At 44.1% G+C, this 22,952-nt stretch overlaps 1 protein-coding gene across 1 annotated transcript in view; it reads right to left on the bottom strand.

Moving 5' to 3' along the window:
* LOC120063037 (plasma membrane calcium-transporting ATPase 1-like) overlaps nt 1-22,952 on the bottom strand; it is a 168,651-nt gene that overhangs the window by 5,908 nt on the left and 139,791 nt on the right. Inside the window, exon 21 of the mRNA XM_039013157.1 lies at nt 10,028-10,210. Within this exon, the coding sequence (XP_038869085.1) occupies nt 10,028-10,210 (183 nt within the window). The remainder of the gene's footprint in view (nt 1-10,027; nt 10,211-22,952) is intronic.

Raw genomic sequence — 22,952 nt, 5'->3', positions numbered from 1 at the left:
CGGCAACTGCTCCACCCACAACCGCAAGGCTCTCCAGAGGGTAGTGAGGTCTGCACAACGCATCAGCGGGGGCAAACTATCTGCCCTCCAAGACACCTACAGCACCAGATGTCACAGGAAGGCCAAAAAGATCATCAAGGACAACAACCACCCGAGCCACTGCCTGTTCACCCCGCTATCATCCAGAAGGCGAGGTCAGTACAGGTGCATCAAAGAAGGGACCGAGAGACTGAAAAACAGCTTCTATCTCAAGGTCATCAGACTGTTAAACAGCCATCACTAACATTGAGTGGATGCTGCCAACATACTGACTCAAATCTCTAGCCACTTTAATAAAAAATTTGGGGGATGTAATAAATGTGTCACTTTAATAAACAATGCCACTTTATATAATGTTTACATACCCTACATTACTCACCTCATATGTATATACTGTACTCTACACCATCTACTGCATCTTGCCTATGCCGTTCGGCCATCGCTCATCCATATATTTTTATGTACATATTCTTATTCATTCCTTTACACTTGTGTGTGTATAAGGTAGTTGTTGTGAAATTGTTAGATTACTTGTTAGATATTACTGCATGGTCGGAACTAGAAGCACAAATATTTCGCTACACTCGCATTAACATCTGCTAACCATGTATGTATGTATGTGACCAATAAAATGTTGATTTGATACATACTATACGGTCAAGCTGCTCCCACAACAGCTCAATAGGGTTGAGATCCGGTGACTGTGCTGGCCACTCCATAATAGACAGAATACCAGCTGACTGCTTCTTCCCTAAATAGTTCTTGCATAGTTTGGAGCTGTGCTTTGGGTCATTGTCCTGTTGTAGGAGGAAATTGGTTCCAATTAAGCGCCGTCCACAGGGTATGGCATGGCTTTGCAAAATGGAGTGATAGCCTTCCTTCTTCAAGATCCCTTTTACTCTCTACAAATCTCCCACTTTACCACCACCAAAGCACCCCCTGACTATCACACTGCCTCCACCATGATTGACAGATGGAGTCAAGCACTCCTCCGGCATATTTAAATTTTTTCTGCGTCTCATGAATGTTCTTCTCTGTGATCCAAACACCTCAAAAGTAGATTTGTCTGTCCATAACACTTTTAACCAATCTTCCTCTGTCCAGTGTCTGTGTTCTTTCGCCCATCTTTTATTTTTGTTGGCCAGTCTGAGATTTTGCTTTGCAACTCTGCCTAGAAGTCCAGCATCCTGGAGTCACATCTTCACGGTTGATGTTGAGACTGGTGTTTTGCGGGTACTATGAAGCTGCCAGTTGAGGACTTGTGAGGCGTCTGTTTCTCAAACTATACACTCTAATGTACTTGTCCTCTTGCTCAGTTGTGCACCGGGTCCTTCCACTCTTTCTATTCTGGTTAGAGCCAATTTGTGCTGTTCTGTGAAGGGTATAGTACACAGCGTTGTACGAGATCTTCAGTTTCTTGGAAATTTCTCGCATGGAATAGCCTTCATTTCTCAGAATAAGAATAACCTTACAATTTTCTGAAGAAAGGTCTTTGTTTCTGGCCATTTTGAGCTGATGCTGATGCTCCAGATACAAATGCTGATACTCCAGATACTCAACTAGTCTAAAGAATGCCAGTTGTATTGCGTCTTTAAATCAGCACAACAGTTTTCAGCTGTGCTAACATAATTGCAAAAGTGTTTTCTAATGATCAATTAGCCTTTTAAAATGATAAACTTGGATTAGCTAACACAAAGTGCCATTGGAACACAGGAGTGATGGTTGCTGATAATGGGCCTCTGTACACCCATGTCCATTAAAATAAATATCTGCCGTTTCCAGGTACAATAGTCATTTACAACATTAACAATGTCTACACTGTATTTCTGATCAATTTGATGTTCTTTTAATGCACAAAAAAGTGATTTTCTTTCAAAAACAAGGACATTTCTAAGTGACCCCAAACTTTTGAACAGTAGTATGTGTGTGTGTGTGAGAGAGAACTAAGAAAAAATGAAAAAGGGTCAAATCCAATCATTTCCATTTCCACAGGGTTCTCTGGCATGATGCGGCTGATTATGACGAGAAATGAGCTCCACTTTGGTGGACTGTATGTGGACCTCATCTCTACAGACTATCCAATCAGCATCCAACCTCTGTGATGATTCTTGATATTTAAATTCTTATTTCAGGCAGACTTCTCTGGCTATGTGTGTATGTGTTTGTTTAAGAGAGCATTGTGATGTCGAACAAAAGATATTTCCATTTTCATTGCTCCATTTCTGTGCCAGGAAGAAAATAGTCACACACACACACACGTACGGACACACACAAATAAACATGGTAAATCAAAGATGAAAACGACTGGTCTGTTATTGTTACCCTGTAGTCAGAAAGGAGAGCGTCTTGGGAGAAGAGAGGGAGACAGAGGAGTAGAAAGAGACATATGAGTGGGAGAGGATGGATACATACGCAGAGCGAGAGAAGCAAGAGATGAAGGAGTGCAACATGGGGAATAGTATCAGAGAAAACAGAGTGAAAGACAAATAAGAAAAAGAGCAAAAGGTTTGGGAATCAAGGCCTACAGCAATTGGGTCAAAAATTGAAAGGAGAAAAGGTCATGGGTGAAAAAAAGAAGTGATCATGTTAAACGACCACCATCCAGCAGCTCTAAATGTGTGCATAGATTGGGGATAGGGGTCAGGGGTGAAAGGTAAAAGGTGACAGCTTGACTCAACACTCCACAAGCCTTAAAGCTGATACAAATTCCTATGAGTTACGGGAAAAAAGAACAGCTACTTCAATTCCACTTTGTATTCTCAGTCTTACATGACCTATTTCATATATTTAGATATTTTCCACACTGTATTCTTCAGTCCTAATCATCTTTTCTTCATTTAAATCATATTCACACGTTTTCCAGAGACTTTAGTTCAATTTGCAAATCTGTTACCTGCACCACCTCTTCCTTTACTCCAGAACCTCAGTGTGTGACGAGTGTCTCTGCAACCTTGCCTCTTAAGCCCGGGGCTTTAAGTCCTCTAATATGTGTGTGTGTGTGTGTCTACATTTGTGTGTAGTTCTCTAGGTTTCTAAGTCCTCTCATCTATCTGATCTCTGCGTGCCTCTCGTGTGAGCGTGTTGGCGGTTGCGAAGACACACCAGTGTACCACAGGCATCCATCACCCTTTTTACATAACAAAATGTGGTAGAACTATATGGCTATCTTCCTTCCCCATAAATCCCTTTTAGTGAGAAAAAAAGCAGAGTGAGATGCAGAGGCTGTCATGGAGGAAGAAGTCAGCTCTGGGGTTGCCAGCCAAGTCTTTAAAAAAAAATGTAATAAAACACACACTGAGTCATAAGTCCTCCCTGAATAGCGGACTGACAGGGAGAGGGAGGAGAGAGGGAAGAGAAGAAGAAGAAGACAGAAAGACGACAAGACGAGAGAGACAGAGAAAGAGAGATTGAGGGCAAGGGAGAAAGAAAGATGCATGTGAAGTAGAAAAACGAGAGGGCCTCATCCAACTGGAGAAGAGAGACAGGGCGTGTGAGAGAACGAGAGAAAGGGGGAAGGAGAGAGAAGGGAGTAGCTGCAGCATCTGTCAGCCATCTCCTTGCGGCCCTCTGAGGGTGTGAGGGTGTATGTGTGCGCGCGAGCGAGTGTGTGTGTGCGTGCGAGAGAGTGTGTGTGCGCGTGTCTCTCTCAGTACTCTGTTGCTGGGCAGACGGCATGTGTGTGTCTCGGGGGGGGAGAGGAAGTGCTGTGTCGTGGTGTGAAGAATGACGTCCCCCTTTTCTTCCCTCTCACCTCTCCATCCCTCCCTCTGGCAAAGGGCAAGGTCATCCCCCATCCCTCTGTCCCTCTCATCCGTACAGAGGAAGCTGACTAGCATATCTCACACGACTTAGCTCATCTCTCTTACTAAAACAGTCCAACACCATCACCAGAACTAGTGGACTCTCTATACACTAACCACGCAGATGACTACATCACTTCTGACACAGAATCAATCACTCACACACTCATTCAGTCATTCACTGACTTTCTCCTTTTCCACACATGTATCCTCAGGGCTGGACATGGAGATGGCTAAGCTATCAGCCCATGAACTGTGACCGTGGCAAGCCCTTTAAGATGCACTACGTGTCTTTAGTGACAGTTGGAGAGAAGGTAGAAGATACATGCTTTCTGATATGTAGCCACTGGAAGTAGGAATCTGAAAAATACTAAACACTGCTCACGCACCCACTCACCCACACACAGAGACAGACAGACGAGAGACAGACAGAGAGAGAGAGAGACAGAGAGACACACAGAGAGAGAAGTGCAGAGGCAGCTCAGGAAATGGAGTGATGCACGGTTATTAGAAAATGCAATTAACCCTTCGCTATTAACCCTCGTGAGACCTCCTGGGCCCTGCCTCAGATAACAGCCTCTCAGATTAGGGCCTGCCTGCGCGATTTAACCTTTTCAGATTATACCCTGTGTGAGATTAGCCAGTCCAATTATCTCTCTACCGAGCCCGCTGTATTGCCGGACCAACCACAGCCAGGGAAATAAAATGGACGTCAGGATTCCAGATGATAGGATTTTCAGAGTTAGGACTGAGACAGATTTGGCTCTTTGTACTTCCTGACAATTATTTTAGGATGATCTCGTCTCACGGCGAGGTCTCACCTGGGTTAATACATGCAGATCATATTAGGAGTTTGGAGAACTCCAACCCCCAGGATGCACTGGGAAAGCCATAGGAAAGCCAGAGTGAACCGAGGAGAGTGTGAAACCCGAGGAGAGAGTAAATAAAACAATGAGAGAGAAAGGGAACGAAACAGGCATAGAACAAGAGAAAGATAGAAAGACAATCAGAGAGAGGAAGTAGTCAGCAGGCATCGGCAGGCTGTGGGGTAATGACGGTGGGGTAATGACGGCATGTCAGCAATTCAATCAAGAAATCAAACAGTCAGTCATGCAGCATTCTGACTGGAGGAGAGGGAGGAGGAGGCGGCAGAGAAAAGATAGCTGGTTGTTAAGGGGTCGCCATCGCAACCGCTCACTCACTGCCTGCAGTGGAGGGGGAAGCAGCGGTGGCGGCTGCAGGAAGGGGCGGGGCCCCGGCAGAGTTGGCAGACAGGGAGGAAGAGGAAAGCCCTACGTGGGTGGGGCTAGAGACAGTTTTGGCGTCGTTGTGCTGGCTGACCACAGAGGGCTGGCGTCTCAATGCCCCCGGGACCGGAGCCTGACCCGTCTGGAACGTATAGACCACGTCCATCTGCAAACAGCCCACGGCACAGTCACAAGAAACAGAGAGACGTAGGGAGAGAAAGAAAGAGAGAAGGGGGCAAGGAGAGAGGGAGAGATAGAGATAGAAAGAAGTGAGAGAAAGAAAGAGAGAAGGGGGCAAGGAGAGAGGGAGAGATAGAGATAGAAAGAAGGGAGAGAAAAAAGAGAGGAAGGGAAAGATAGCAGAAAGAAACATTGTATGGGCAGAGCAGACAGTGGTTATTGTAAAAATTTAGAAAATCCCTAAATCGTTAGTTGGAAGGGACAGAACGGGGGATTGGAGAGATGGAGGAAGAGCGGGATGAATGGAGAGGGAGAGGACTGGAAGGCCTGCCACTGAATGAAAGGGGTAATATTATTTTGTGACAGAAGAAAAAGGCTGAGGGCACTGGTAGGAGCGAGGGAGAGAAACAAATGAAAACGGCAGAGAGTGTTCCTACAGGCCACTGATAAGTTTGGTGCGAAGTCGTCCTCCTCTTGCCAATTATGTCCTGGTTGTGTTTGACTAACCAGCCGTGCTGACACACACACAACCGAACCACACAGCCCACCAGGATTAGATAGAGGGAAGGGAGGGGAGTCAGAGGGGCAGATAAAGACCTAATTACCTCACTGCCTCTCTCCATCACCCCCCCCCCCCCACACACACCTTTCTCCCTTCTATCCTCCCTCCCCAGGAGAAAGTGAGAAATGCTCGACTGCATCTCTTCTCAGCGCTTCCTTTATCAGTGTGATGGAGGGAGAAATGGAGGATGGAGAGAGGACGGGAAGAGGGTGATAAATAGGGAAATTGAACTGAGGAAGTGGAACGTCGGAATGGGAATCTCGAACGACACAGAATCCAACTTGGAAGAAACTAATAAGAACGGTCAATTATGGCGTTGTGTCCCAGTAAATGAGGAACATTTGTCAACAGTAAAATATGTTATTTAGTTCTACACACATACGATTAAATACCTTAAACACAATATGAAGTGTTGTGTTGTGTGGTCCCGTGTGGCTCAGTTGGTAGAGCATGGCGCTTGCAACGCCAGGGTTGTGGGTTCATTCCCCACGGGGGGACCAGGATGAATATGTATGAACTTTCCAATTTGTAAGTCGCTCTGGATAAGAGCGTCTGCTAAATGACTTAAATGTAAATGTATGAAAGACAAAACATATATTTATTTATTATTCTGGTCAACCGTATTGAGAGTCTTTCCATCATAAAATAATTACAGCTAATGGACAATAGCAGAGGGAGAGAGGGCTAAAAAAGGACGAGAAGAGAGAGATCAACCAATTCAAGAAGAGAGAAAGATTCAGAAAAAAATGTGAGACAAAGAGTTGCATATTTCAGTTGAAGAAGAGGGTAGAAGGTTAGTCAGTTACAGGGTGCACAAACAGTATACGCTTCTGGAGTGTGTGTGTGTGTGTGTGTGTGTGTGTGTGTGTGTGTGTGTGTGTGTGTGTGTGAGAGACCGAGAAAGAAAAAAGAGAGGAAGTGAGTGAGAGAGAGAAATAGACACCAGAGAGATAGGACTGGAGTCTTCCACAGGCCTGTAGATAATGGAACAGTTAAAAAGAAGAAAGTTAAGCAACCCACCTCCCCCCCTCCGCACCCCCAACGGCAGACTGAGAAAGCCTGAACTCTTTTTGACCCGCTGTACGAGAGGGACGTAAACGTTTACATCCAAACAACACAACAAGCTAATCATCCTTCGCCCACTCTACAGGGGTTTTGCTGCAGGTATGTTGTTTCAGCGTCAGCGAAGGCTAATGAAGCCCATAGGGACACAGAATAGCCGCTGGACATGCTAGCGCTACGATTGCCTATAGCTCACTCCTGTAGGAGGGGAGAGCAGCACTGCCGAACCAAAGCTCGCCTTCTGGAAATGTCTCCATAGGCCCACTTTATTGTAGCGCCACGGCCTAAGAATCCCGCTCACGCGCCGAAGAAAGGACCCAACTTGGCTGATGAATTGTCAGGGAGAATGGGACCTTCTAAAACACATGGAGAGAGAGGAGGAGGTATTCTAAAAAGGGGAACACCTACACCTTTTAGGTTTGTTTTGGGAAAACAACTAGAAAATAAACCATGACATTCTCTTCTGTTAGTTCTAAATGTTTCAAAGAATAAAAGCATTGTGTTTGGGAAAAATCATTCAATACACCCTAAACCTCAACTAAATCTTGTGGTGAACAATGTGGAAATTGAGCAAGTTGAGGAGACTAAACTGCTTGGAGTAACCCTGGATTATAAAAACTGTCATGATCAAAACGTTTTGCTGCAACAGTAGCAAAGATGGGGAGAGGTCTGTCCATAATAAAGCGTCACTTTCGAAACATCCCCATCAACAAGGCAGATCCAACAGGCCCTAGTTTTGTTGCAGACGGACTACTGTCCATTCGTTTGGTCAGGTACAATTGGCCCAGAACAGCGCAGCATGTCTGGCCCTTAAATGTACACGTAAAGCTAGCATTAATAATATGCATGTAAATCTCTCCTGGCTCAAAGTAGAGGAGAGATTGACTTCATCACTACTTGTACTGACTTGTTCAATGCACCGAGCTGTCCGTTTAAACTACTAGCGCACAGTTTGGACACCCATGCACACCCCAGAAGACATGCCACCAGAGGTCTCTTCACAATCCCCAAATCCAGAAGAGTCTATGGGGGGTGCACAGTACTACATAGAGCCATGACTACATGGAACTCTATTCCAAATGAATTAATTCATGCTAGCAGTAAAATGAGAAAAAAAAGAGAGATAAAATTACACCTTATGGAACAGCGGGGACTGTGAAGAGACACACACACATTGCATTTTGTATTGTAGATATGTGACAGTAGAGTAGTGGCCTGAGGGCACACACTTATTGTGTTGTAACATTTTTATTTATATATAACTGCCTTCATTTGGCTGGACCCCAGGAAGAGTAGCTGTGAAATCTGGTGGGCATGGGAGTGGTGCCATCTCTACTGCACTGTGTGTGTGTGTGTGTGGGTATGGAGACAATGGACCTCAGCTTCCTCTCCACCTCCAGTCTTGCCACTCGGATTTCTTTGAGCGGTGGTGGCGCATGCAGCAAATTTCCCGCAATTCTACATATTTTGCCATGGAACCAAGATAAAATCCTGCAGTTTGAAAGCCAGTTTCTTGCAATTCTGCACATTTTACCATGACCTTTTTTGCTATCCATGTGCCTCAAATATGAAAGTGCCCCATTCCATGACATTTTGGGGAATTTCAGATTCTCACTGACTGTGTAGGTTTTATTCTGGAGGTTATTAGTTCTCAAAGATGATCTTATAAATATATAGGTCCATTATCTTTTCTACATACTTTATACCTGGTTGTAGTCATTTAAATTTACACTGAAACTGTTTTACCATCACAAAATGCATTAAATGCAACACACACAGGTCAAAAGTTTGGACTTTTCTATGTATGTGACCACCCCGGGGGTGTGTATGTGTCTCCTTCCTATACACCCACAGAGAAGGAGACCCTGTGGAGTACCCCGGCAATTAAAGGGTGTGTGTGTGTGTGTGTGTGTGTGTGTGTGTGTGTGTGTGTGTGTCCCACTACATAACGCAATTGGAGACCTGGTGAAAAGCTCTATTTGAATACAGTCTCTAAATATAAGCTAGCCAATGGTGTGTGTGTGCGCAACAGGCAGTAAAAGTGTGTTTCTGCTCCCCATCTCCCATCACAGTAAGTCTCTTCAACCCCAAGGCTGTGTACACTGAGACAGTGAAACAGAGTTGGAGAGAGAAAGAAAGCGAGAGAGGGAGCGAGAGAGGGAGCGAGCGAGCGAGACAATCCTTTGTAGCAGCAACAGCAGTATTAGTATGATCCTGAGAGTCATCCATTATAACTCTCCATCAGGTTATATAGAGATATGTCTAGTTGTGTTGGTGGGTAGTGACTATCGCTACAGGCAGGCCTCCAGTGTGTGAGTCACAAGTGACTAGGTAGGGTTTCCACTCCCCCACCCGAGGGCCCAGAGCTACTGACACCTTACATCCCAGCGCCCATATTTACAAAGCGTCTCAGAGGAGTGCTGGCGTAGGATCAGCTCCCCTCTATCCATATAATCGTATTCATTGTGATCGAAAAGGCATAACTGATCCGAGATCAGCTTCTACCCTGCAACACTCGATCTCCTCCTGATATTACCCATCTGGATCCTGACTCCCAACCCACCATTTTAGGGATCACTTAGTTAGAGAGCTATCCAGCTAAGGGGTGACAAGTTACAGACAGTGGAGACAGAGGTGGCATTGTGACAGGAAATCTAAACAATGCTAGCTAAACAGACTGGTACCCAGGCTAATTTAGAATGACTGAATTAAAAGAAAGGAGGCTGAAACAACCATATCATACCAGCACAACAGTTATCAAAACAGTCACGGTGAAGAAATATGTTGTCTTATTCTTCCCTTTGGAGTACAGACAGCAGGTTAAAGCTCCTCACAACAGGGAGGACAAGGGGGAAGTATATCCCTCCTCTCATCACAATGCAGTGAGTCTGTAGCTCTTCTCATCTCTTCTCGGTCTTTACCTGTGAACGCTGGCGAGGGGAGAGATGGGAGAAAGGGGAGGGAGAGAGGTAGAGGAGTATCCAAACCTGTCAACCCCTTATAGATGGTCTTCTCTCTTCTTCTCCTCCTATACCTGCGGAACCCCTGGAGGGGACTGGAAGGAAAAGAGGGAGATAGAGAGGGGGGCTGCTAAAGCGAGAGCAGGTGATGGTAGTTGAGGACCCCCTGGTGCGTACCTGAGTCTGGATGCGGTTGAGTCCCCTGAACCAGAGGACCTGTCCCCTACGGAGCTCCATCTCAGCATGGTCGATCTCATCATCCCCCTCGTTCATCTCGTTTTCGGGAACATCCTCCTTATGGGTGCCGTGGCCAGCCTCCTTCAGGAACTTCAGGCGGTGGGTGGGGATGGCTGTGATCAGCTGGAGGAGAGAGGAAGAGAGAACGTTTGAAAAAACATTTATCTCACTCAGCACAGTAGGAGTAGTTATACACCCTGTAATAATGCTGTATGAATGTATTGGGGAACGGTCGAGATCATCTGGGAAGAAAGAGAGCAGTGTACATGAGAACAGGCAATTTGGTGCATTAACATTCAGAGCCACATCCAGTGCCTTCAGAAAGCATTCACACTCCTTGACTTTCTCAGGAGAATAAAAATGTGCTGAACAAGTACCATCATACGCTGCATGGACTCACTCTGTGTGCAATAATAGCGTTTAACATTATTTTGAAATGACTACCCCATTTCTGTACCCCGCACATACAATTATCTGTGAGGTCCCTAAGTCGAGCAGTGAATTTCAAGCACAAATTCAACCATGAAAACCTGGGAGGTTTTCCTATGGTTCGCAAAGAATGGCATCTATTGGTAGATGGGTATAAAAAAAAAACATACATTGAATATCTCTTTGAGCATGGTGCACTTATTAATTTTACACTTTGGATGGTGTATCAATACACCCAGTCACAAAAAAGACACAGGTACCCTTCCTAAATCAGTTGCCAGTGAGGATGGGGCAAAGGCAAATGGTGAGGCAAATGGTGATTTGAAAACAGTTACAGAGTTTAATGGATGAGATAACTGAGGATGGCTCAACATCATAGTAGTTACTCCACAATACTAACATAAATGACAGAGTGCAAAGAAGGAAGCCAGTACAGAATACAAATATTCCAATAAGGCAGTAAATTAAAACTGCAAAAAATGTGGAAAAGAAATGTACTTTATGTCCTGAATGCAATGTTTTGGCCAAATCCAACAACACACCACTGAGTACTGGTGATGGCTGCATCATGTTATGGGTAAAGCTTGTAATCGACAAGGACTAGGGAGTTTTTGAAGATAAAAAGAAACAGAATGGAGCTAAGCACAGGCAAAATCGTAGAGGAAAACCTGGTCCAGTCTGCTTTCCAACAGACACTGGGAAACAAATTCACCCTTCAGCAGGACAATAAGCTAAAACACAAGGTCAAATATACACTAAAGTTGCTTATCAAGATGATGTTGAATGTTCCCGAGTGGCCTAGTTACAGTTTTGTCTTAAATCGACTTGAAGATCTATGGCAAGACTTGAAAATGGCTGTCTAGCAATGATCAACAACCAACTTGACAGTTTTTTTTTTATAAAGAATAAAATGTGCAAATATTGTACAATCCAGGTGTGCAAAGCTGTTAGATTTACCCAGAAAAACTCCCAGCTGAAATCGCTGCCAAAGATGATTCTAACATGCATTGACTCAGGGGATTGAATACATATCTAATCAAGATTTGTTTTATTTTACATTTATTTAAACAAATATTTATAATTTTTCTTCCACTTTGACAGAGTATTTTAGGTAGATCGTTGAACAAAAATGACAAATCTATTTTAATCCCACTTTGTAACACAAAAAAACGTGGAAAAAGTCAAGGGGTGTGAATACTTTCTGAAGGCACTGTATATACACTCCTGTATGTATTTATTTGGACAGTGAAGCTAAAACTCTTAATGTCTCTATAGTCCACCATTTTAGATTTGAGATCAAAAGCACATAATTTCCCCTTTTATTTGAGAGCATGTTTCACCGTTTAAAAACAAATGCACTTTAATCTAGTCCACCCCTTTTGAAAGTGCATTACATTTAATCAAAAGTGTGCATTGGAGTCAACATGGTCCATGCCCCAACGATTTGAGGAGGGGAGTCACCTTTATTGTAGGTAATAATATAATATGTTTCTGAACACTTCTACATGAATGGATAATCATGCATGAATTGTGAATAATGATGACTGAGAACGTTTCAGATGCACACAGATCATGCCCCCAAAACCTCTCACCTAGGGCTGTTGCGGTGACCATATTACCGTCACACTGGCAGTCATGAGTCAGGACCGCAGTAAAATTCCACGTGGCCATTGAGTCACGGTAATCTCCTCTTATGCACATGTTAGTAGTACCCAACTCGCTAACAATTGTCAGGTCACTAATGGCCTGGCACTCAGGGCTCTATTGTCCCTCTAACCACTTTGACATCAATGCAAATGCAATCGAAAATCACATCAAACTCACCTCACTGTGATTGACCAATTTGAAGAAAGAAATTCTACAACAGGTTGAAACTGAGTGGAAAACGTGGTCAATGTGAACGATGTTTCAAAGCCTAACACAACGGCCTGGACAGTGCTTTCTAAGTTGATAATTAATTCAAAACACCATATGCATGTTAAAGTTTAAGCATAGCATAAGTTTAAGCATATATGAGCCCAAGTCTGAAAGAAAACCAGAATTAAAAGAATGATTGTTATAATATAATACATAGCCTACACATATTAACCTCTTTCAGCTAGGGGGCACTATTTTTATGTTTGGAAAAATAACGTTCCCAAGGTAAATGGAGTATTTTCTCAGGCCCAGATGCTAGAATATGCATATAATTGACAGATTAGGATAGAAAACACTCTAAAGTTTCCAAAACTGTCAAAACATTGTCTGTGAGTTATAACAGGCGAAAACCTGAGGAAATCCAACCCGGAAGTGCCTTTTATTTGGAAAAATCCCTGTTCCATTGCTTGCCCATCCTCCATTTAAAGGGGTATCGACCAGATTCCTTTTCCAATGGCTTCCTCAGGCTGTGACCAGGCTTTAGACATAGTTTAAGTTTCAAAATCTGACATGATAGGTGGCTTAACAACAAGCTAAGCTGTGTTTTGGTATATTTCACTTGTGATTTCATGATTATAAATATTTTTAGTATTTTATTTAAATATTTGGCGCTCTGCAATTCAGAGGTTGTTTACGAAAATGATCCCGCTAAAGGGATCCGTGCGTAAAGAAGTTTTTAAGCAAGGCAGAAAAACATAAAAACTGTTTTAATATCTTTGGTTTATAACTGGTAGCCTAATTTAAACAAATTCAGAGTAGCCTAAAATTAGGCCTAGCAAGAATTTGTATTTGATTTTGAATAGCCTAGTAATAAGACATTTTTATATTTCCATAAATAATAGGCTGACACATTACCTTTAACTACAGAATATCTCCTTCATTCCATTCTCAAGCGCGCAGAAAGAGGGTCTGTCAAAAGTTTAAATGTTTAGGTTGTGAAAACATGTTACTATTGATGTTCCCGGACAGACTTCACTTAGTTCCCCAAATGAAGCACTGGGTAGCTGCAGGAACAGGGTTGGAGAGCCCATGGCATACAGAGTTTGGGTGGAATATCACCTGTTGTTGGTGAGAGGCTGCATGCTCCTCAAACAGTGGTTGATGCATGAAGTGAAATAACCGGAATAGCCTACCCAACATGAGTGAAAAATGAACCAGCAGGAAAGTGGCCTCCATTCGCTAATGGAGTGAATACTGATGACATTTATGACATTCACCTGCCCCTGTTCCTGCCCATTTGACAAAGGACCACTCTAAATCTAAACTAATTTGACCTATCAGCAAAGATCAGATTCAATTGAGAATAGACTGATGAGTGAAAATATGATCACTTGGAGAACAGCATGTACAGCCTGAGGCAAGGAACAGAGTGTGAGCTTTTTTCCCCCCAACTTTCTCAAATCAAACTATTTGTCACCTGCGCCAAATACAACATGTGTAGACCTTACTGTGAAATGCTTACTTACTTAACCAACAGTGCCGTTCAAGAAAGAGTTAAGAAAATATTTTCCCAATAAACTAAAGTAAAAAATAATAAAAAGTAACAAAATGAGGCTATATACAGGGGGTACCGAGTCAATGTGAGGGGGTACAGGTTAGTCGAGGTATATTGCACATGTAGGTAGGAGTGAAGTGACTATGCATAGATAGTAAACGGCGAGTAGCAGCAGTGTAAAAAACGAATTGGGGGGGTAGAAGCTGTTAAGGAGCCTTTTGATCCTAGACTTGGCGCTCTGGTACCGCTTGCCGTGCGGTAGCAGAGAAAACAGTCTATGACTTGGGTGACTGGAGTCTTTGACAATTGTTTGGCCTTTCCTCTGACACCGCCTAGTGTATAGGTCCTGGATGGCAGGAAGCTTGGCCCCAGTGATGTACTGGGCCATACACACTACCCTCTGTAGCGCCTTACGGTCAGATGCCGAGCAGTTACCATATCAGGCGGTGATGCAACCCGTCAGGATGCTCTCAATGGTGCAGCTGTAGAACTTTGAGGATCTCGGGACCCATGCCAAATCTTTTCAGTCTCCTGAGAAGGAAAAGGGTGTTGTCGTGTCCTCTTCACGACTGTCTTAGTGCGTTTGGACCATGAAAGTTCATTGGTGATGTGGACACCAAGGAACTTGAAACTCTCGACCAGCTCCACTACAACCCCTTCAATGTTAATGGGGGCCTGTTCGGCCCGCCTTTTCCTGTAGTCTACGATCAGCTCCTTTGTCTTGCTCACATTGAAAGAGAGGTTGTTGTCCTGGCACCACACTGCCAGGTCTCGGACCTCCTCCCTATAGGCTGTCTCATCGTTGTGTAGTCAGCAAACTTGATGGTGTTGTAGTTGTTTGGCCACGCAGTCGTGGGTGAACAGGGAGAACAGGAGGGGACTGAGCACACGCCCCTGAGGGGCCCCAGTGCTTAGGAGCAACGTAGCAGAGGTTGCCTACCCTTACCACCTGGGGGTGGCCCGTCAGGAAGTCCAGGATCCAGTTTTCACATTCACTTTTAACAAGGCACACCTGTTGATTGAAAAGCATTCCAGGTGAAGCTTTTTGAGAGATTGCCAAGAGTGTGCAAAGCTGTCATCAAGGCAAAGGGTGGCTACTTTGAAGAGTCTCAAATATATAATATATTTAGATCACTTTAACAATTCTTTGGTTACTACATGATTCCATATGTGTTATTTCATAGTTTTAATGTCTTCACTATTATTCTACAATGTAGAAAATAATAAAAATAAAGAAAAACCCTTGAATGAGTAGGTGTGTCCAAACTTTTGACTGGTACTGTATATGCAGGAACACGTTCAATTGGAGAACCATCTAATGAGTGAACATGCAAAACATTCTTACGAGAGTTTTAAAACAACATACATTTTATTTTCCCCCCCATTAAGCACACGTTTTAAATCCGTAAAGGATTCCTGCATAGCTATAAAATCTGACTGTAGTTTTGACACAGCCAGATCAACAGTCAAGGCAATAGTTTTACTTGCTATATTGTATTTACTTCGCCACCATGGCCTTTTTTGCCTTTACCTCCCATATCTCACCTCATTTGCTCACATTGTATATAGACTTATTTTTCTACTGTATTATTGACTGTATGTTTGTTTTACTCCATGTGTAACTCTGTTGTTGTATGTGGCGAACTGCTTTGCTTTATCTTGGCCAGGTCGCAATTGTAAATGAGAACTTGTTCTCAACTTGCCTACCTGGTTAAATAAAGGTGAAAAATATACACTGCTCAAAAAAATAAAGGGAACACTTAAACAACACAATGTAACTCCAAGTCAATCACACTTCTGTGAAATCAAACTGTCCACTTAGGAAGCAACACTGATTGACATTAAATTTCACATGCTGTTGTGCAAATGGAATAGACAACAGGTGGAAATTATAGGCAATTAGCAAGACACCCCCAATAAAGGAGTGGTTCTGCAGGTGGTGACCACAGACCACTTCTCAGTTCCTATGCTTCCTGGCTGATGTTTTGGTCACTTTTGAATGCTGGCGGTGTTTTCACTCCAGTGGTAGCATGAGACGGAGTCTACAACCCACACAAGTGGCTCAGGTAGTGCAGCTCATCCAGGATGGCACATCAATGCGAGCTGTGGCAAGAAGGTTTGCTGTGTCTGTCAGAGTAGTGTCCAGAGCATGGAGGCGCTACCAGGAGACAGGCCAGTACATCAGGAGACGTGGAGGAGGCCGTAGGAGGGCAACAACCCAGCAGCAGGACCGCTACCTCCGCTTTTGTGCAAGGAGGAGCACTGCCAGAGCCCTGCAAAATGACCTCCAGCAGGCCACAAATGTGCATGTGTCTGCTCAAACGGTCAGAAACAGACTCCATGAGGGTGGTATGAGGGCCCGACGTCCACAGGTGGGGGTTGTGCTTACAGCCCAACACCGTGCAGGACGTTTGGCATTTGCCAGAGAACACCAAGATTGGCAAATTCGCCACTGGCGCCCTGTGCTCTTCACAGATGAAAGCAGGTTCACACGCACATGTGACAGAAGTGACAGAGTCTGGAGACGCCGTGGAGAACGTTCTGCTGCCTGCAACATCCTCCAGCATGACCGGTTTGGCGGTGGGTCAGTCATGGTGTGGGGTGGCATTTCTTTGGGTGGCCGCACAGCCCTCCTTGTGCTCGCCAGAGGTAGCCTGACTGCCATTAGGTACCGAGATGAGATCCTCAGACCCCTTGTGAGACCATATGCTGGTGCGGTTGGCCCTGGGTTCCTCCTAATGCAAGACAATGCTAGACCTCATGTGGCTGGAGTGTGTCAGCAGTTCCTGCAAGAGGAAGGCATTGATGCTATGGACTGGCCCGCCCGTTCCCCAGACCTGAATCCAATTGAGCACATCTGGGACATCATGTCTCGCTCCATCCACCAACGCCACTTTGCACCACAGACTGTCCAGGAGTTGGCGGATGCTTTAGTCCAGGTCTGGGAGGAGATCCCTCAGGAGACCATCCGCCACCTCATCAGGAGCATGCCCAGGCGTTGTAGAGAGGTCATACAGGCACGTGGAGGCCACACACACTACTGAGCCTCATTTTGACTTGTTTTAAGGACATTACATCAAAGTTGGATCAGCCTGTAGTGTGGTTTTCCACTTTAATTTTGAGGGTGACTCCAAATCCAGACCTCCATGGGTTGATAAATTTAATTTCCATGGATAATTTTTGTGTGATTTTGTTGTCAGCACATTCAACTATGTAAAGAAAAAAGTATTTAATAAGAATATTTCATTCATTCAGATCTAGGATGTGTTATTTTAGTGTTACCTTTATTTTTTTGAGCAGTGTATATATATATATATTTAAAAAAAATAGTATACATAATAGTATCACCTGCATATAGATTAAGTTGACCATTTTTACCAGATTGACCAACAGTGTTTATATAAATAGTGAAGAGAACAGGTCCTAAAATTGACCCCTGTGGTACAGCTTTATGCAGCATGTCACGACTTCTGCCGAAGTCGTTGCCTCTCCTTGTTCGGGCGGTGTTCGGCGGTCGACGTCACCGGTCTTCTAGCCATCATCGATCCATTTTTCATTTTCCATTGGTTTTGTCTTGTCTTCCCACACACCTGTTTTCAATCCCATCCATTACCTCTTGTGTATTTAACCCTCTGTTTCCCCTCATGTCTTTGTCAGAGATTGTTTCTTGTTAGTATTGTTTTTTATGTGTATAGGTGCGCGACGGGTCTTCGTACCCATATTTGTTTATGTTCGTTTCTTATTAGTGTTATGGAGCATGTACTTGGACATTCATTAAAAGACTCCATTTTACACTCCGTTTGACTCTCCTGCGCCTGACTTCCCTGCCACCTATACACACGACTCTGACACAGCAAGAAATTCAGACTCAACCCCATCAATCACGATGGCCTGAGTTCTGTCACAAAGATAATCATGAAACCATGAACAGGCATCAGAATTCAGGCCTATCTAGGACAACTTAGTCAATAAAATAGCATGATCAACAGTATCAAAAGCTTTTGACAGGTCCACAAACAAAGCAGCACATTTCATTTGAGTGTCTAAAGCATTGACAAGATCATTAACAACTAAAGTGGTTGCTGTAATGGTGCTATGCCCAGGCCTAAACCCTGATTGGTTTACATAAAAAATACATTTCTCAGATAAAAAGAGAAAAGTTGTATATTACCAAGGATTAGAGAATCTTAGCTGGACAAGGAAGTCTTGAAATGGGGCGATAATGATTAAGATCACTACTATCACCGCCCTTATGGAGTGGCAGCACAAGAGCTGATTTCCATACTTGGAATATTTCCTGATAACAATGTTAAATAAAACATGAGGGTTATTGAGCCAATAATGATGGGCGCTGCACACGTAAGCAGACCAGGATCCAATTGGTCGCCCCCTGTGGATTTATTGTTGTCTGTTGCTAGCAAAGCATCCAGGACTTTACTTTTTCTGTAAATAGCCTAAAAAAAGCTTTCACTATCATTTCTCTGATAGGAGAAATTTGCTGAATTATCAGCATCCAACCCAATATCATTTTGAATAGGCTTAGAAGTTCCTTTCAAAGAGATAGCCCGCTGAAATAAAATGGTGATTACATGCATCAATGATGGCATTTTTTTCTGTAATGAGGCCAGTGTCTGAATTAATTTGTTGTGGCAGAGAGGAGGAAAGTAGAACCCTTCAGGGATTTGACAGTTTTCCAGAATTTAGCCAGAAAATACAATCAAGGTCAATAAAATAAAGACCGTAAGAAAGCCTGTTCACTGAGGTTTTTTAAGTTCCTCTTTGTGATGACACAAGGCTTAGATTTTTGTATTCTCACATCTCTAACACAAACAACTGGGCAATGGTCACTAATGTCTTGTGCGAAGAGACCAGTAGAAGACGGTAACATCAATCAGAGTTGACTTTGAAGGATCTTTAGGGTTGGGCCGTGTAGGCTTAGTCACCAGCTGGGTTCGGTTTAGATCCTTATACATGGTTTTTAGATGGTCTGAAGCCTGCATTTCCCAATCATAATTCAGGTCACCCAGGACAATAACTTCTAATTTTGTAAAAGAAGACAACAAACTAGTTAACTTCTCGAGTGCACAAAGGTTAGCCGAAGGAGGACGGTACACCCCTATGGATACATTTTTCCCCAGACAAAAGCTACAAGATTTTAGCTTAAATTATTGGGCAAGGGAAATGGATTTCAGTAGAGAGACAGATTAAACATTTTTTTTTTTTAAATAAAAATGGCCACTCCACCACCTCTACCCTGTCTGTCAGCTCTGAACACATAACCCTAAATATTTATATCAGAGTCCAGAATGTCCCCAGAGATCCAACTTTCAGTCAATACCAGAATGTCCGGAATAGCCCAGATCATTAATGTAATCCAGTTCAGGAGGCAAGCGCCCGATGTTCCGATACATCAACCCAAGTCCTTTACGATTTTTTAAGTCACATGGGAACTCCAGCTCAAACAAGCTATGCTCAATAGGCGGTTGCAGGCCCTGTCTGATGGTTGATATTGAAATAGTTGGTATGGCTATACGTTCGCATAGAACCGCACCATTTGGTCTATCCCCATTAGTAATAGAGAAAGGAGAAGAAATTGGAGTTACTTTTCCAAGGTTAGCACCATAGGGTCTGAGGCCGCAGCCAATGTCAATATGAGGAACTCTCAGAGTAACCAATGATGGAATGCTATAAACTGACTGACATGGGCTTTGGTTGCTATCCTGCAACAGCCCAAGCCCTCTACGTGATTTGAAAACCGAGGGGGTATTCAAGTTTATGGAATTCTCATTTGAACTAAAAGCACTGGGTGAGCAGACCACATACTCCTCTCTTGAGCTGACAATAGCAGAACTAAGAGGAGCTCAAACTAATGGGTACAAGATTACAACTGACAGCACCCCCAACAGTAACGCTTAGAGAGGATGGGAGATATATGAGTGGGGCTTGGTATGTCTCGGAGTCAATATCTTAACGCGGCCTTGAAAGGTCGGGTCCAGGCTCCGAGATGGTTTGGGTGGAGTACATCATCCCCGTAGAGCATATTTTTGTTACCAAAAAGTGTCAAAATTGTCAATAAAAGTTAGGCCATGTGAGTAAGACTTTTAAACAGGTTAACATTCACAAGGCCGCAGGGACATTCACAAGGCCGCAGGGCCAGATGGATTACCGGGATGCATACTCACGAGCATACACTGACCAGCTGACAAGTGTCTTCACTGACATTTTCAACCTCTCCCTGATGCAGTCTGTAATACCTACATGTTTCAAGCACACCACCATAGTCCTTGTGCCCAAGAACGCCAAGGTAACCTGTCTAAATGAATATCGCCACATAGCCCTCACATCTGTAGCCATGAAATGCTTTGAAGGGCTGGTCACGGCTCACATCAACACCATCTTCTCAGACACCCTGGACCCACTTCAATTTGCATACCGCCGCAACAGATCCACAGATGGGGCAATCTCTATTGCCCTCCACACTGCCCAACACCTATGTGAGAATGTTGTTCATTGACTACAGCTCAGCCTTCAACACCATAGTGCCCTCCAAGCTCATCACTAAGCTACGGACCTTGGGACTGAACATCTTCCTCTGCAACTGGATCCTGGACTTCCTGAGGGGCCGGCCCCAGGTGGTGAGGGTAGGCAACAACACATCCGCCACTGTGACCCTCAACACGGGGGCCCCTCAGGGCTGCTTGCTTAGTCTCCTTCTGTACTCCCTGTTCACCCATAAATGTGTGGCTGTGTACAAATCCAACACGATCATTAAGTTTGCTGAAGACAACGGTGGCAGGCCTGATCACCGACGACCATGAAACAGTCCATAGGGAAGAGGTCAGAGACCTGTTAGTGTGGTGCGAGGACAACCACCACACAAAGGAGCTGATCATGGACTACAGGAAATGGAGGGCTGATCACGCCCCCATTTCCATCGACGGGGCTGTAGTGGAGCTGGTCAAGAGCTTCAAGTTTCTCAGTGTCCTCATCCCAAAGGATCTATCATGGTTCACACACTTTTGCCCTCAGAGCGGCCTCAATTAATCATGGCATGGACTCTACAAGGTGTCGAAAGCGTTCCACAGGGATGCTGGCCCATGTTGACTCCAATGCTTCCCACAGTTGTGTCAAGTTGGCTGGACGTCCTTTGGGTGGTGGAGCATTCTTGATACTGTTGAGCGTGAAAAACCCAGTAGCGATGCAGTTCTTGACACACTCAAACCGTTGTGCCTGGCACCTACTACCATACCCTGTTCAAAGAGATTTAAATATTTTGTCTTGCCCACTCACCCTCTGAATGGCACACATACACAATCCATGTCTCAGTTGTCTCAAGGCTTAAAAATCCTTCTTTAACCTGTCTCCTCCCATTCATCTACACTGATTGAAGTGTATTTAACAAGTGACATCAATAAGGGATTATAGCTTTCACCTGAACTCACCTGGTCAGTCAATATCATGGAAAGAGTGGTGTTCCTAATGTTTTGTATACTCAGTGTATATCGGTTCAGTAACTCAATTAAATGAATGGTCTGAAATTCATTAATTTAAAGCATTCCCTCCATTTCTCCCAGCAATTATGCCACTTAAGCGCAAGCAAGGTCATTTCCCAGGCCCAAACTGAAGAAAGGGTTGTCCACAGAGAAATTATTAAATTACTGTAATTCTATGGTGTTGTCAGCATAGAGATACATGGGCCTCCCGAGTGGTCTAAGGCACTGCATCGCAGTGCTAGCTGTGCCACTAGAGATTCTGGGTCGAGTCCAGGCTCTGTCGTAGCTGGCTGCGACTGGGAGACCCATGGGGCGGAGGACAAATTGTGGAGGACAATTGGCCCAGCATCGTCCGGGTAAGGGGAGGGTTTGGCCGGCAGGGATGTCCTTGTGCCATCGCGCACTAGCGACTCCTGTGGCGGGTCGGGCGCAGTGCACGCTGACACAGTTGCCAGGTGTACGGTGTTTCCTCCGCCACATTAGTGCGGCTGGCTTCTGGGTTAAGTGGGCATTGTGTCAAGAAGCAGTGTGGCTTGGTTGGGTTGTGTTTCGGAGGACGCACTGCTTTCGACCTTCGCCTCTCCCGAGTTCGTACGGGAGTTGCAGCGATGAGACAAGACTAACTACCAATTGGATACCACGCAATTGGGGTAAAAAAAGAAAAATACATTTCAATGACTATTTATATTGAATGGTTCTAGTTAATTAAGTTGTTGCCAGCCAGTTTGTCGTCATGTGACTGTTTTTAAGACATGGGTTGGTTAAGCAGAGAGATGACTCACCATTATGCCCCTGGACTGAACCCAACTGACTGAGGCTACATCCAAACTGGCACCCTATTCCCTAGTGCACTACATATGGTAGGATTCCCCAACTGGCAGCCCGCGAGTGGTTTTATTTGGCCACCGAAGTTTTCTGAGCTAAAATAAATAAATAAAATACAATTTTGTATTTTTTTATTGTTGGACATAAGACTGTAAAAACACCAGGAAATCAGCTCCAGGTGATTTTAATTTAAGAAATCTGTTCCCAATTATTCCCATGCATAATAGAGAGACACATGGATGCCATTAGGGATGCAGCCTAAAACAATCTGCAGTGTCAGTAGAAGGGTGTCAAACTTTCTTGCTGTATCATTGCTTAGGGTGGAGGTATAGATACTAAGGTAATGTGGTGCTGTGTTATGTTCTCTTGTCTGCATTTCAAACAAGGTACGCTTATGTAACAAGTCATGATGACTCAAATTCATTTAGTCACCTCTGAATGATTATGCTTTCAAAGACTCCCACACACAGACAAACACAAAAATGTATGTGCATGCACATACACATGCTGGAGGGCATCATCATATATGTAATATTATAAACTGGGTGATTCAAGCCCTGAATGCTGACTGGCTAACAGCCGTGGTATATCATGGGTATGACAAAACACTTATTTTTACTGCTCTAATTACGTTGGTAAACACACCTCTGGGGTTTGTGATATATGACCAATTTACCAAGGCTAAGGGCTGTGTCCATGCACTGCG

Source organism: Salvelinus namaycush, chromosome 2 (assembly GCF_016432855.1).
Source record: "Salvelinus namaycush isolate Seneca chromosome 2, SaNama_1.0, whole genome shotgun sequence".
NCBI classification, from domain to species: Eukaryota; Metazoa; Chordata; class Actinopteri; order Salmoniformes; family Salmonidae; genus Salvelinus; species Salvelinus namaycush.
The sequence above is the reverse complement of the archived record's forward strand: the minus strand, read 5'-3'. Positions and strand labels throughout refer to the sequence as shown.